This window comes from Juglans regia, chromosome 3 (assembly GCF_001411555.2).
Source record: "Juglans regia cultivar Chandler chromosome 3, Walnut 2.0, whole genome shotgun sequence".
Lineage (NCBI taxonomy): Eukaryota > Viridiplantae > Streptophyta > Magnoliopsida > Fagales > Juglandaceae > Juglans > Juglans regia.
In genome coordinates this window covers 29,487,468-29,502,844 of record NC_049903.1, presented here as the reverse complement: position 1 = coordinate 29,502,844, position 15,377 = coordinate 29,487,468, and the positions used below count along the sequence as shown (strand labels likewise).

General features: G+C 38.2%; 1 protein-coding gene across 1 annotated transcript; it reads right to left on the bottom strand.

Annotated features, from left to right (window-relative positions):
* Positions 1-866: 866 nt before the first annotated feature.
* LOC109009639 (diaminopimelate epimerase, chloroplastic-like) lies at positions 867-15,377 on the bottom strand. Its single transcript, XM_035688654.1, has 9 exons — positions 14,947-15,377; positions 14,657-14,824; positions 14,405-14,475; positions 14,135-14,192; positions 11,487-11,666; positions 6,895-6,979; positions 1,817-1,876; positions 1,629-1,702; positions 867-1,291 (listed from the first exon to the last, which is right to left on the bottom strand). Exons 1-9 carry the CDS (start codon positions 15,232-15,234, stop codon positions 1,175-1,177), a joined length of 1,101 nt encoding a protein of 366 aa, XP_035544547.1. The 5' UTR covers positions 15,235-15,377; the 3' UTR covers positions 867-1,174.

The following is a 15,377-nucleotide window of genomic DNA, read 5'->3' as shown; positions in this document are numbered from 1 at the left end:
TTTTACCTTGAGATTTGATTTGTTTGAATTAAGAAATTATTGTTTTATTAAGAAGTTGTGAATTAATTATGAATTGGTTGTAATTGTATCACTTCTCATCTAATAAAAAGATAAGCTTCTATTTAAAAAGCGATTGAGTTGTAAATCTAAAATTGAATAATTCTAACAATAACAATGCCAATTATTCCCCAAAAAAGCATAGCCTTTTGCAGTGTCAAAAACAAAAATAAGACCCGAGGATTCATATCGTTTTTGAAGGAAAATAAAATAATAAAAAATGAAAAACCGAAAGAGGTATCAAAGGTCCAAGATTCAAGACAATGAATGGATAGGGGCCCTCCAATGAATGAGAAATCGAAAAATTTAATCAATGAGACGTGACCCATTTTTTAAATAAAGCTGAACTCATTCTCTAACCATATATTATTACTGACTACGCTCCACTCCATAGGTATAATTAAAAGGGTGCGAGAACAAGGACAGTAGGTGCATGATTATATGAAGAAAGTAGCCAAGTGCGCATATCCTGCAAAATAAAAAGTTCAAGAAAAAAAAAAAAAAAAAAAAGAGTTAACTTCATTGCTACAATTTAATTATGTTCCTAATCAAATATAATCTATTATTTTTTTTCACCTTTCTAGTTTTTTTAATTTGAAATGAGAAAAAATAGAAAAAAAGTACAAGATTTGAACACTTCTTTTTTCTATATATAATTGAAAAATTCTTCTCATCAATCACTATTCACAAAATCAGAAATGCCAAAACGTGTGGTTCGGCTCGGAGCAGGATGGTGAACTCAAATTAATTTCAATAAGAAGCACAAAAGGTGCAAGGTGCAACCTAAATGTTTAGCAATAGATAAAAAATAAAAATCATGATGGTTGCCAAAGTTCATTAGTCTTTCCAAATACACAGTATGTAGCAAGTAGGAACCATCTCCCACAATATAATACATTTTATTTGAAACGCATTTCCAAGGAACATGATACCTCACAAAATCGAAAAATACAGAATGTTTCTTTATTTATCAAGTCTGACGATACACAATAGCACAGAACGCTCTACCACGCGGGGTTCGAAGTTCATACCAGTCTAGAAATAAAGCAAAAGGAAAATCCAACTTCTAGAGGGAAAACTCTTTAATTCTAAAAAGTTTGTTTTAATTAAGACCACATCATAGGGGTACAGATCCATAAAACACTACTTCAGCTGGGCCTGTCATGTACACATGATTGTCTTCCTCCCTCCACTCAATCTCCAATGGCCCTCCAGGTAGATCAACCGTGCAGTTCTATGTTGAACATAAATATATATGATTAGTAAAAGCAAAGAGAAAGAAAGTGGGGGGTGATTAGTAAACACCAGAAGATAATGGTACCCTTTCAGTTGTAGAATATGGAACAAGAGGCCCACCAAGTAAGGTGAAAAAACATTCAAAACTGAAGTTTTGAAAATCAAAATAAAGATGTTCGATAAGAAATTGTGTCTATAACAGAATAGAACAGATAATGACGCTGTCCAAGCAAATGAAAGATGCAATAAGTTTATTTTTTGTGGGGTATATACACAAGCTATGCAATTCTCATGTGTGTGCAGTCTAGAACACTCATGTTAAATGCTATTCTTACCCTTCCAGCACGACCTTCAAGAACTGCTGCAACAACGATTGCACAAGCTCCGGTTCCACATGCTAGCGTTGCTCCTAAAATGAACAGCAATTGTATTCAGCTTTCCATCAAACAACCATGGGCTGGCTCGGTGAATTGCATGGCCACAGTCAATTTCACAAAATATATAAAAGGGAGAAAAATCTAACCTGCCCCACGTTCCCAGACACGCATTTTCAGGTGCGAACGAGAGAAGACTTGCACAAATTCTGCCAATTAAGTCCAATGGTATTCATGTTAACAAAATCAAATGATGTCATGATGAAGTAGCGGCATATAATAACTTCGAAGATAACAGTGGACTACCCAAAAAACTTATCATAAAGTAGAGTGTCATTTTCTAGAAAATAACATGATATCTTTGTATGGTCACGTAAACTCAGATTGCCAACCAGAAGTGTAGAAGCAAGACAATTTTCCTACATATTGTTATTGTTTCTATTTTCTACACTTACTTCAGCAGATCCATTACTTTTTCTTGCAAACTACTAAGGCCTGGTTTGGATAGCAAAATTCTCCTAACTCATCTCCATCTCATATCATCCCATCTCATCTCAATATCCAAACACTACAAATACAAACACTTTTCAAATTCAAATTTTCAACATTTTCATTTAATCATTACCTAATCATTACAAATTTCCCATACTTTCCAATAAAATACAAAACATAATTCAACTTTTTCAAATTTCAGCACATAAATAATAGTAAAAAATTATATTCTAATAATATTTTAACTTTATAATATTTTTATTCAATATTTTATCTCTCCTTTCCCAAAACCCCATAAAACATATTAACTCAAATCATTTCACTATTATTCACAAACTATTTCACTACTATTCACAGATCATCTCATCTCATCTCACTATCCAAATGAGGCCAAAATAAGCCAATACAATTATCTTTTGTATTTTTGATGAAGCAGAACCTCATCCATGCAGGGCCCTTTGGATGCCCACCAGCCAGACCGGGTATCAGGTAATCAAGGAAACTCTTAGTGCAGGAAACTCTTGAGTTGCATAACGAACCGAATCAATAAAATCAAAAAACACATTAATTTGATATTAAAGTACATTGGTTGAAAAAAAATATAGCGAAAAGACCATGACCAAAAAAGTTGAAGAATTGTAGGTATCGACATCTATGCTAACATAAGCAATTAAATATACATCCATCTAGAGAGCCAACTTGGACCATTACATATGACATGTGGTGCCATGGTTCATATATGATCTTCAATATCAACTAATTACTAAGAATATTTGCACTTTGCTCAATAACTCTTTTACCAACACTGGGTTGGACTGCTTCCCTAGCAAAAATCCTAACCTAGAACAATTCAAGTAAGCATGGGCTTTTTGTAATGGATTGGTGTTGTATGTGTAAAAAAAATGGTGAAACTGTGAATCATTTATTACTTCATTGTGAGGTGGGCAAGGTTTTATGGGATGAGATTTTTAGCAAGATAGGACTTACCTGGGTAATGCTCAGGAGGGTGGTAGATTTTCTTGCTAGTTGGAGAGGCCTCCAGGGTAACCACCAAATTGTTGCAGTGTGGAAATGATTCCTTTATGTCTCATGTGGTGCATTTGGCCTGAAAGCAGTGGTTGGAGATTTGAAGATTGCAAAGGCTCTTTGGATTAACTTAGATGTTTCTTCTTCCACACTTGATTTCTATGGGCATTTGCTATTGTCTTCAATAGGGGCTGCTTTTCATGTTTTTCTTGTGTCCATTTCTAGCTCCTAACTTGTAACTAGGTTTCTCTTTCATATACTTTCTGTGTACCTAGGCTATGCTTCTTTACTTGATACAATAGAATTTTATTTTACCTTTAAGAGAAATAATTTCACCTAAATTCTATATAATTATAAATAACTGCATCAAAAGGGTGATTTGGTGTAGTTTCCCAGGAACACCACTGATGCAGCATGGTGGTGAGAAGCTGAATCTTTTTTTTTTTTTCAGAATGAGAAGCTCTACTAACACAATGTAACATACGGGTCCTAGATTAGGATCTAGAATTAAGAGTATTATTATTGTTATTATTATTATTTTTAAAAGATTTATTTTAAAATAGAGATTTTATATGATTGGGTGTCTTCCACCCTTCACACCCATATGCCTCTCTGTGTTTATTTCCTAGTTGGAGTAGTTTCCTAATTTGTAGCCAAATTCACGCTTCAAAACCCTAGCCTAAATCTTCTGTTTTTATTCACATTATTACTCCCCCATGCAAACAGCAACCACAATCAAAATCCTCCCTCAGAAAAAAATCAAACTTCTCGTTTACACAACCACCGTAGCCTTCCTCTCAGCAACCAAGCAGCAGCCTCACCGGAAACCACCACAGAGCACGCCGACTCCTCCTTTCGTCAGAGTCAGCACCAACCGCCAGACAGCCAAACTCTGTCGAATCCCCACTATTCCGGTAAGTCCACTACCATCTGCCACCTCCTTCTCTCTCTAGTCTCTATTGCTTTCGGTTGACAGTTTCTCTCTTTCTTTCTCTCTCTAAACTCTCTCTCTATGTTGCTCCATCATGTTCAGAGGTTTCCTCCAGTCACCACCATGAACCTTGGCCAGCCACCCAAACCGTCACAGTGGTTCTTCCTTCTCTCGGTGAGCATCACACGGCCATTTCCCTTCATTGTTCTCAGTCCCGTGTATTTTCCAGAAGGGTAGCCACCCTTTTAATTCATAATGGGCCCTTGATATTAGTATTTATTAAATTCAATATATTGTTGAATATTTTATTAGATTAAAGTTCATGATATGTGTTCAAGTGGGTAGAATGCTACAACACGTTTTCTAGATAGTTAGTAACATCTAGTACCTCGTATAGGTAACAAGCTACAAAGCAGGAACCAAGAAGCAGCGCTAAGAGGTAAGTAGCATGATCATAACTTTATGTATTGTAAATATACTGATTGTGCAGGAAAAATGAGATGTTTACCTATGCTACGCTATGAGCCAATTCAAGGTCAGCCCCTATTCTCGAATCTCGATGAATTAACGATGATATGCTTGTGATGCTATGCTGGTATGGATTGTTAGATGGATGAGATGTTATGAAAATCACATGTATGCCATGTAATGTTCAGGTAATATTTAGATCATGTATGCCATGTAATGTTCATGTAATGTTTAGATCATGTTATGCCATGCCTATGTTATGCTAGGTGGTGTAAGACTCATATTAATATGCCATGTATAATGTTAAGCCATGCACAAGAGTATGCCATGCCATGTAAATTCATAAAGTCAAACATGTTCCCTTGCATTATGAAAGTTAATAAGAAAACACATGAATGACGAGTAAACTTTAAGGTTGGTCTTATGTTATGGGTGGATGTGCAAGCTACAGACTCAAGCGTGGTCCACCACATGAAATATATGATGTTTTGAGGTGACACGGACCCATGCGTATTTCACCACAGGTTATGATATGCTGTGCCACGGACTCGAGCGTGGTTTACCATATTCTATGTGATAACACGGACTCAAGCATGTTTCACTACATGTTATGATACGTTAGGCGGTGCCACAAACTCAAACGTGGTTCATCATATGTTAAGTGATAACATGGAACCAAACGTGTATCACTACATGATATGATACGTTACACAGTGCCATGGACCTAAGCGTGGTTCACCTCATATCACGATATGTATATGTGGTCAACAACAATTGGACCGATTCACACATGTAATGATGGCCACTAAATAATTGAAAGACAAGATGAACAAGTTATGTATGATTGATAGGAAATGCATGGAGTCAGCCACTCATGCATCTTGTTACATGAAATTCCACGATTTTGTTCATTCCACATATGTTACGATACGTTAAAGTTTTATAAATCAAGCCTAATGTTAAGCCAAGTTAAGTTACATTATAATGTGCTATTACTGAGTCTTTGACTCATTTTTTTTCTGTCTTTATGTTTTAATGTCCCAGATGTTGATTGCGAGGACGCAAAGCTGGAGAGCCAGAAGTAGATTAGTTTAGAGACTTAAGACTGGAATAAGTGTTATTTCCACAAGAACTTAGTTTATGATTAAAATATTTGAATAAGTGATCACCACATAGAACTATTTTATGCCTTTTTCATTATGTTTTCAGCTTTATGTTATCAAAGACTTTTATGTTAAATTAGCTTGAACATTCAATAAATGAGGAAATTTGATGACTTCGAATTTCTTTACCGGGCATTATGTTATAAATGTACGTAATATTCCTGACCTACGGGAAGGGGTGTTACACACAAAGATCTCACAACTCTTCTATAAAGCACAAAAAACCAATCCTTGGATCATGAGAATATAAAGAAAACTTACTTGTATATAAAAAAAAGAGAATATAAAGAAAACTCTCTCAAGAGGATTATCGACTTAAATCAGAAAAATAACTAGTTCAGCCAACACGAGGCTTAGATTACATGAATAATGTAAAGACTACAAACCAAAATGAAACTCAAAAAGAAATAAGAATTTCAAAATTATCTCAAGTTCGCTCCAGCTAAGGTCGGGCATGTATCACGAGACAAGTCTCGCAAACTCTCAAGAAGAGCCACTCAACTGCATTCAAATCACAGGGGCAGCACAATGTTTCAGGAAGGCGTGCTTAATGGATACTCATGTGGGGGTTGCACAACTTGTGTGACTTTGGTATTTTTACATGTCATGCGACTTTGTATTTTTACTCCATCCTAAAGTCTAAAGTCCTATTCTTGCCTTCAAACCTGTCCAAAAGCCCATTGACTATCTGTTTTACATCAACCAAATTGTGTGGAGCAGGATTTATTCTAGCGCTCCTTCGCAAGTTGCAATATAATCTATACTTTGAGGTGTCCTGTGTAAGATAACTAGACCCATGGAAACAATTCTAACAATAATACTTCAAATCAAATTTTGAGGTGTCTTGGTGTAAGCCTCCCCATGTAAGCTCATTGAGGTTTAAGAAGCAAAACCATTTTCTACATCAATGCAGATGCATCTCAAAGCAGCTAAGAAATTGAGATACCACCCCATGCATTATTGTCTTAGGGGAACAAGGGGGCATAAATTTGAAACCTAGATGCATAGAAAAGTTAACAGGCCTCCTGGCGGCCATTACCCAACACCAATCCATCTATTAGTTTTTAACTAACAGAGAGGAAAATAAATGAAAGAAGGAAAACTAGCCACAAAACAAAATCATCTCAGTGGATTGACAAAATCTAACCTGTATTAGTTCGTGCTGGGAACATCTCATGATGCTCAAACTTTGGACCAATTTCAGCTAACTTCAATTCATCAACCTGCAAATCCTGTTCAATTAAATGCATAAACATAAGGATTTAAAATCAGCAGAGGCAATGGATGAGGGAAAAAGCAATATCTCAACAAAGGAATAGGTTGACTAAAGTGGAACCATAAAATTTATCACACCCAACTATTATCTGACAATGTCAAATGTCAGAACAGAAAATACATAAACATATATTCAGTTCTAGGCTTTTGAGTTATGGAGAGCTTATGTAACATTTAGATCCAAATTATATATGCTTGGATAAAGATTTTATAAATTTGGACTGCATGCCCAATTTTGTTAAGGCTAGAAGGAAGATTATTTTATTGGGCCCATTAGCTTGTCCGTATTATTAGAGGATCTAGTATTGAGGAGATCGGATTGGATACAAAATTATGTACATAGATTCAAAATGGAGTATGTACATCCCATTAGGCCGCCCATATATGAATGGATGAGCCCAAGTATTTTCTAGCCAAAGCCCATTTGATTTTTCGCTGTTAAATTCGTGAGAATTGGAAACCAGCTCTTTTTGGGTAAGTTAGAACTAGATTAGGTGCCAAGAAACCCTCTAGATGAAGGCTCTCCACACTTAGGAGATTGATTTAGAAGAATTCTTACACCAATAGGAGTGTTGCAGCTTGCTTTAGGACTCTTTTGAGATAGGATTTGAGCTGTTCCAGGTTTGGGGAAATAAAAATCAGTCCCATTTATCACTCCTAAATAGATCGAAGAATAGGAACATATTTACCCTATAACTCCTAGCCAAAAGGATTCTTTCGAACCCATTTTCGAAACAAACTGTGAGTTAAATTCAGTAGGTTTTTCAGGTCTCATAAAAAGCACTATATGGCCTGAAAACCAGAAAAGCAAAGGCTGCTCTGAGACTAGAAAGTTTTATAGTAATCCCCCGTGATGTTCTCCCATAAAACCAATCCCTAACCCTAGATAACTGCTGCAAATACCAATCAGCCTTGTTTTCTCGAGGCCCTTGCTTGATATTTTTAAAGAAACCCCTAGGAAAGTTGCTGCAATTCCAAGAGATCTAAAAACCTGTCTTGACCTATCAAGTCCAATCCTTTTTAGCAGCTTCAAGCAGGTGATTATTGACGTGTTTGCTATCGCTAGAAGCAAAGAGGTAAGTAACATGGGTATGGTAAACAATGTTTTTAAAGTATTATGTATGCATGGCCCTTTATTGAAAGCCCCTTTTTACCTACCAAGTTATGATATGATGAAAGTGGCTAGTCCCTAGAGTTTGTTTTGCATGAAATGAAACCATAAAGCACCTCAAGGAAACCCCAAGGAAACCACCGCCACCCTTGCCGGTGAGTGACCTCTCACTGTCGTCATAGACAAAGCCGATGGGCCCCGGCGACTTCCCTGAGGGCCATCCAGCGTCGGTCCAGAGGAGAGAGAAAACACAACGAAGCGCGAAAACCCTAAGGAACCAGATTTGCCGCCACCCACCCTATGTTGGCGAGACACACCGCACCGTCGGCACAGATAAAGCTAACGGACCTCGATGACTTCGCTGAGGGCCGTCCGGCGTTGGTTCAACCTCCAGCGTCTTAGATATCGTTGTATTGCCTCTCAGAGTACTCCGGCGATCCTCCCGAAGGCTCCGTTGGTCGTGCCGTCGACCCTGAAGGCTCCGACGAGTGCTCCGGAGTCTTCTGTGAGCACGATTTGCAGCTGGAAACAACTCTGCAGTGCTTGCAGTGAACACGACCTGGAGTCCACAACTTCGCAGCTTGCAACTCCCAACAGATTTCTGATCTAGTTTCTCTGAGATGATGAATGGTTGTTGAAGAAGGGGAGTGGGTCAGTATGGGTTCTTCTATGGAGTTGGCCCTAGAATCTAAATCCTTTACACTGGTAAAGGAGGGGAGCATGTTGGCCATTATTAAAAGGAGTCGAAGGGTGATATCTAAGTTGGTTCTGGGTTCGACAACAATGCAGTGGCTGGCCAAGGCCATAGAAGCATGCACTAAGGATAAGAAACAAGATTTTTTCTCCACTGTCCGGGAAGGTCGACGCAGTTTCACAGCGCATCGCTGCTCGAATGCTCGAATGCTCGCGAATGTTATATGGTGGTGGAGGAGTATGGTGGTGGGGGGAGGAGGAATTTTATTTTCATTCCTGAAGAGGGGGGCAATGGCTGGAGAAGGATGGGGGAGGTGCTGCGTCATTTTTCCTTTGGCAAGAGAGGGAGTGAAGGCTTGGAAGGACAAGGTACTGCAGGTGGTGTGGCAGGGAGGGAGAACTTGGAGAAAGACCCAAGTACATCCTCGGTGGCGAGGCAATCCTATGTGGCAGCTCTAAAGACGGGACATGCTTCGGGGGTTCAGAATGTGGGGGGTCTGCCAATCACGCCTCAAGACTAGCTTGTCGAGATGCACAATTCTCTAAAAGAGATGGAAACCCAACTTGTCGAGTTGAAGACAGCGATAACTTTTTTGTCTACGAAAATAGATCGGCTTTCAGCTGGAGGCAACAGGATGGTAAGAAACATGATAGGACCGAATCCTTTAAACTTAGAAAAAGGAAAACGGAAGATCGGATTCGGCTCTGTCCCTATAACCAGATCCAGGAGAGTATGGCGGGTCAAAAGGAAATCTGGGTTATTTGAAGTGGGGTCTACATCGGGTATTGGCGTAGAGACATCAGTAATGGAATGTCATTCGCCTCGTGTAACACAGGATAGATCGATAGTCGGTATTACACCCTTGGTCCCTGAAAAAACTATGGCTCCCTCGTCAGAGTTGAAGGAAAAAGGTGTACTATCGAAGTCTGAAGGAGATGTAGGATCCGCTATCACCCCAGAGGTGAAGGGATTTGTTGTCACCCCAGAATCTCCAATGGGGATCCCGTTACCATTGGAGAGAACCGATGAAGTTACTGGAGAATCAATGGGTTTGGCGTTGGTGCCTTGTGTAGAGGAATGTCTAGAGTTGGGAGTGCAGGTTGATGGGGATATTGTGGCTCCCCTAGTCTCTCTTCCTCCAATAGCGAATTGGATTTTGCTTAAGGTTAACGAGATTAAGCAGTTCATGGGAATTTCACATGGAGGATGTGAATACCAATTTAACGAATTAATTACTGCGATCGAGGCAAGCCGCACACTTGAAACCAAATCAAGCTTCAAGAAAAGCAGGGAGTTACAGTGTCTCTTTTCGACAATCAACTACGACGCTAATGGGTGATAGTTCAACTAGAGGGAAGTCTTAAGGGAGGGTATTGTGAAGACGGGAATCAAGGTGTTGGGGTTGGTGTTCGGGTAGAGTTTTAGTTCTACGGGAAACAAGGATTGGGGTTGGGTCTGATGTATTTTGAATTGGTTTTTTTATGGGCTTTTTGGGCCATTAGGGGCTTGTTGGGTCATTTTGGGCAAGATGTTTTCTTGTATACATTCAGTGTACTTGGTTTCTCCTTTTGATATATACAATATTTTTACGTATAAAAAAAAAATGAAGAAAGTGAGTTTTACTGTAATGTTATTATGTGTTTTACATGCATCATGGTAATAAAGATAAAAAACAAGTTATGAAAGAAGCTTTAAGAATGGTCATAAGAGATGCATGGTACCAATGCAGTTGTGGGTGGATGTGCAAGCCATGGATCTAAGCATGGTCCACCATTGTATGATATGATAAATTAAGTGGTTCCCCTTGTGGCCACAAGCAGTGGAACTGGTGCACAACCTTGCACATGGAGGGTTAAGGTGTGCTGGCCATTAAAGAAAGGAAAAGCCAAGTTTAATGAGTTATGTATAGTACATTTTACATGTTTATGTTAGTATAAGTATGAGCATTAAGTATGCACGTTTTTTCAAGAAAACCCTATGTTTATTATGTTTGTTGTATGATGGGCTACCTATTGAGTATTTGACTCATTTTGGTTGTTTGTTTGTTTTTATGTTTTAAAAATGTCCCGGTAAAGAAGATAGTGCTGACGAGCATACAGCCAGGCATACATCATGTTTCAAGGAATTTTCAGACATAGTTAATAAGTGTTTTTACACAAAATAACAACTTTAATTTTTCTTGGCATACGAAAATTTTTATTTAAATTTTTTCAAGATAGTTTTAATGTATATTTTTCAGTTTATTTCTTTCAATAAATGAGATAATTTTTTTTATCAAGTTGGGTCTCTTTACTGGGCACAATTAAGTACATAATACTCCTAACCTACGGGAAGGGAGTGTTACAGATTAGTCAACATTAATTGATTGATTTATCAACATATCATAGTCAAGTCTTTCCAAATTGCTTAGATATATTTTGGCTCATCCAAAAGGAAAAAACCAAATGGTCAGATTACTTGATCATGCAATGCTTAAAACGAGAGAAGGGGTGAGATTGGCATGGGACTTCAATTCAACTCTTGTGACAAAAAATATATTATCTACATTTTAATCAATATACCAAAAAAAAAGCAGAGTTTAAAGCAAAGACAGCATAGAACTCCTAGCATGAAAGTGAACGAAAAATCACCGTATTTCTTAACTGTCGATAATTCATACCTGGCTTCCTTTTCTACCAAAAATTACGCAGTGAGGATTTCCCATACTAACACAGGTCACGTTCCAGGTTACACCATCTACATCCAGCTCTGCCTTAACAACAGAATGATCTTTATTTGCAGGTAATCTTGTAGGAATATCAGATGCTTTAAGTATCGGTTCTCCCATATCAACTTTAACCTGACTTGACAAGACTAATGTTAGAAAAACTGAAAATAAACATCAAATACCATAAAGGTGGTTATCAGTTCATAAGTGGGAATATTTTCTACATAAAATAAGGTCATATAAATGCTATGAGTAGGAGCAACCCAAAGGTGTAGGCAACTGAGGCCACTGCTTAAGGCCCCCAATCAAGGAAAAAAAGAGTAAGGCCTAGGAAAAATCCAACGAAATATGTGCCCTACGATTAAGTCAAGACCGGGGGCGAGGGTCTCAACTTAAAACTGAAAAATTAGGCATGAAATGGTAAACTAAGATAAAAGAGGGTAAAACTTTTATTAGAAACCTGCAACAGCAATAAAAAAGGGTCATTAAAAAGGTAAAGCATTTTTTTAAAAAGTAAATATCATCTAAGCTTATTTTCATTGCAATTTACATCCCTCACAATATTTTTCTCACGGTACAAACACAATATGTCTTTTAGCCGTTTAAACCTCATACCCATGTAACACTCCCACATCTCGCAGCTCAGGTAAATCATCAGTTTATCACTGATGGGATGTGCCTTTTAGAAATTGTTTACATCCAAGATTATAACCATAGACTTGAGGGGAGCATACCCTAAGAACAAGGCCCTTACCATCGAATTTTAACAACCTAGCATTTCATGGAAATGATGAAAAGTTTACCAAGATAAAAACAGAAAGTTTTTAAGTCTGAATGAAATGATTGTGGAATCTAATCCAGTAATGCAATAACATATTTCGCCTACCATATAGGATATAGCATACAAAATGAATTGATAGAGACGTTAGCAGTAAAAATTAAGAGGTGCAATAATTCAAAAAATACAGTAAAATTTTTTCCCTTATAGTTGATAATACTCTTGATGCAAGTCAACAAGAACAAATGAATCTTATATTATGATAAGGTATTTGGATAAAATTTAATTATTCTATACCCTTTTTAACGGTAAACAAGATTTTATTGATCATAAGGATAGGCAAAAGCCCAAGTACATGAGACATATACAAGAGCAATAGTTATTCTATACCAAAATATATCTTATAGTCTATAAATTAAAAAGTCAAAAACAAGGAGTGGTCTCAAGAGGAACTTTGATCCCTATTTTTCAGCACTTTATTTCTATGGGCCATTGCTTTAGATTTTAATGGCCTGAATTTTCATGACTTTTTAGTTTCCCTTACTTCGACCTAGATAGGTCTTATCTCTTGTATACCATCTTGTATACTCGGGCTTTGCCTATCTTTATTAATATATTCTTGATTACTTATCAAAAATAAAAAATAAAAAGCCCCAAAACATGTCTATTAGAAAGGGGTGGAAGGAGTTTGTAACACATACTAGTTTAGAGGTTGGTGAGGGCACACAAGGATCAGTTTTTGGTTTGATGAATGGTGAGGTGAAAGAGCCCTGTTTTCTGCATTTCCAAGAATTTACAGATTAGCTGGAAATCAACAAGCTGCAGTGTCAGATGTGTTGTGTCAAGCCAATGACACGGTGTATTGGAACCTGTCCTTTTCAAGAAATGCGTAGGATTGGGAAGTTGAGGAGATAGCAGGTTTTTACAGCTTTTTGTATTCAAGGAAGATAGGTGGTAATGGGGGAGATAGAATGCTGTGGAAACACTCAAAGAACAAGAAATTTTCTGTCAAATCCTTCTACAAGGTGCTGCAAAACCACCAGCCCTTAGTGTTCCCATAGAAGGGTATATGGAGAGTCCCGGTACCACCTAGAGTTGCTTTTTTCGTTTGCACTGCAGCTTTAGGCAAAATTCTGACGGCTAATAACTTAAGAAAAGGAGGGTTGATTGTTTTGGAGTGGTGCTACTTGTGTAAGAATGCTGGAGAATCGATTGATCATATTTTTCTGCATTGTGAGGTGGCGAGTTATGGGATGGCATTATCAGTAGGGCTGGGTTGTAATGGGTTATGCCTAGGAGTGTGGCGGAACTTCTAGCTTGCTGGAATAGGCAACATAATAGTTCACAGTTGGCTGCGACATGGAGGATGGTCCCTTTGTGTTTATTGTGGTGTTTTTGGTTGGAAAGAAACGAGAGATGCTTCAACAACAAGGAGAGAACAATGGGGGAAATCTGGAACTTTTTTGTATTTTCTTTGGTTCAATGGTTTTCTGCTATTGTATTAAAGGGTGGGAATGTTCAGGAGTTTTTACTTTCTTTTCAGCTTGCTAGAGTGTAATTAGGGGTCTCTTTTGTATACCACCTGTGTACATGGGCTTTGCCTAGTTGCATTCGATCAATAAAAGTTTATTACTTATAAAAAAAAAAAAAATACATGATGAGCCACCCCCAGCTATGTGGGATCCGGCTTAGTATGGAAGTAAATTTAAAATATTCCTGACTGATCATAAGCTTTGCAAGCATCATATTTTAAACTCCTAGATAGCACCTCCCAGGTCAGCAATCAGAAAAATTGCAACAGATAGGGACCACAAAGATCTACCTTCCCATCATCTTGAATTTCGGGAACAATTAGACCAGCACCTGTGTATACAGTGAAGCTGCAGTAATATAATGAAAGGGCATCATTAATCAAAGTCAAATTGCCCACGGATTCAATAACTGAAACACTTTACACAATGAAGAAGCCTCATGCACACGCACAGAAGAAAAGAAAAGAAATTACACAATGATACGTGGCTTTACTGAGCACTAGTGCGGCAAGATTGTTATGTAGGAGAAATACAGATACAAGATAAACTCAAAACTATACCTTTGCTTTCCCTGCAAATCCTCAAGCTCGGAAATGAATTTGGCAAAGCATCTCACTCCATTACCACACATCTAGGAAATAAAAACATCATATAAAATTCCACCGAAAGTGTGACATATGAACAATGAATACAGAACACAGGCATAACATACAAATTTACTAGGAAGAGCATTTCAATGTAGAGTATTCAGACTCACAAGTGCAGAGCAAGTACTGCACATAACATTGAGTGCTGTGAAAAATGAGTATTACCTCTGGCTCGCTACCATCAGAATTAAAAATCCTCATGGTATAATCAGTGCCGTTAATACCCGGCATTGCGAATATCACCCCATCTGCACCAATCCCAAAATTCCGATCACACAACTTCACTGCTTGTTCCGGAGTGATTCTTGGCTCCGATGAATCCCTATTATCCACCTATTACAGTTCACTTGCAAAACTAAAAATCAATATCATTTTAAAACGACAGCCGTTCAGTTTCTCATTCAAATTATAGTTTCTTTTTTCTTTCTTTTGAAGCCCAACAACTGAGAGATTACCAAGATGAAGTCGTTGCCGAGGCCGTGGTACTTGACGAAATGAAGGAAGCCAGTCTCTCTTCGGTCAAGAAACGAAGTCGGGGGCGAGGCTTTCTCGGGAGCTAGGGCGCTCATGGACGAAGTCGCTGAAATGCGAAAACAAGGGCATGTGCGAGCGCTATCTTTCGCAAGGAATTTCAATGGAAAAACAGAGGAAGAGGGAGAAGAAGATCGAAGTGGGTTGGTAAAGGCGAGGGAGCGGCCAGTAGGGGAAGCGAGAGGCAGAGAGATGGCGGCGGCCAAGGCCATTGCTTTGACGAGTGGAGTGCTTTGAATTTCTCGGCCTCTCCCTCTATCGACGATCCGACCTGCCTCAGCAAAAACCGCAAAGTACTAATTCTCAATGTCTCGCTACGGGTCGTTTCGATGTTGAGAAGGTTTACGTTTCGGAA

What these genes read in the sequence shown, in the direction of transcription:
- LOC109009639 (XM_035688654.1), bottom strand. Translation starts at nt 15,234, where the DNA reads ATGGCCTTGGCCGCCGCCATCTCTCTGCCTCTCGCTTCCCCTACTGGC. An exon ending in CCCAGCACGAACTAATACAG is followed by an intron (nt 1,877 to 6,894) that starts GTTAGATTTTGT and finishes CTTAATTGGCAG; the next exon opens with AATTTGTGCAAGTCTTCTCT. An exon ending in TTGAAGGTCGTGCTGGAAGG is followed by an intron (nt 1,292 to 1,628) that starts GTAAGAATAGCA and finishes TGTTCAACATAG; the next exon opens with AACTGCACGGTTGATCTACC.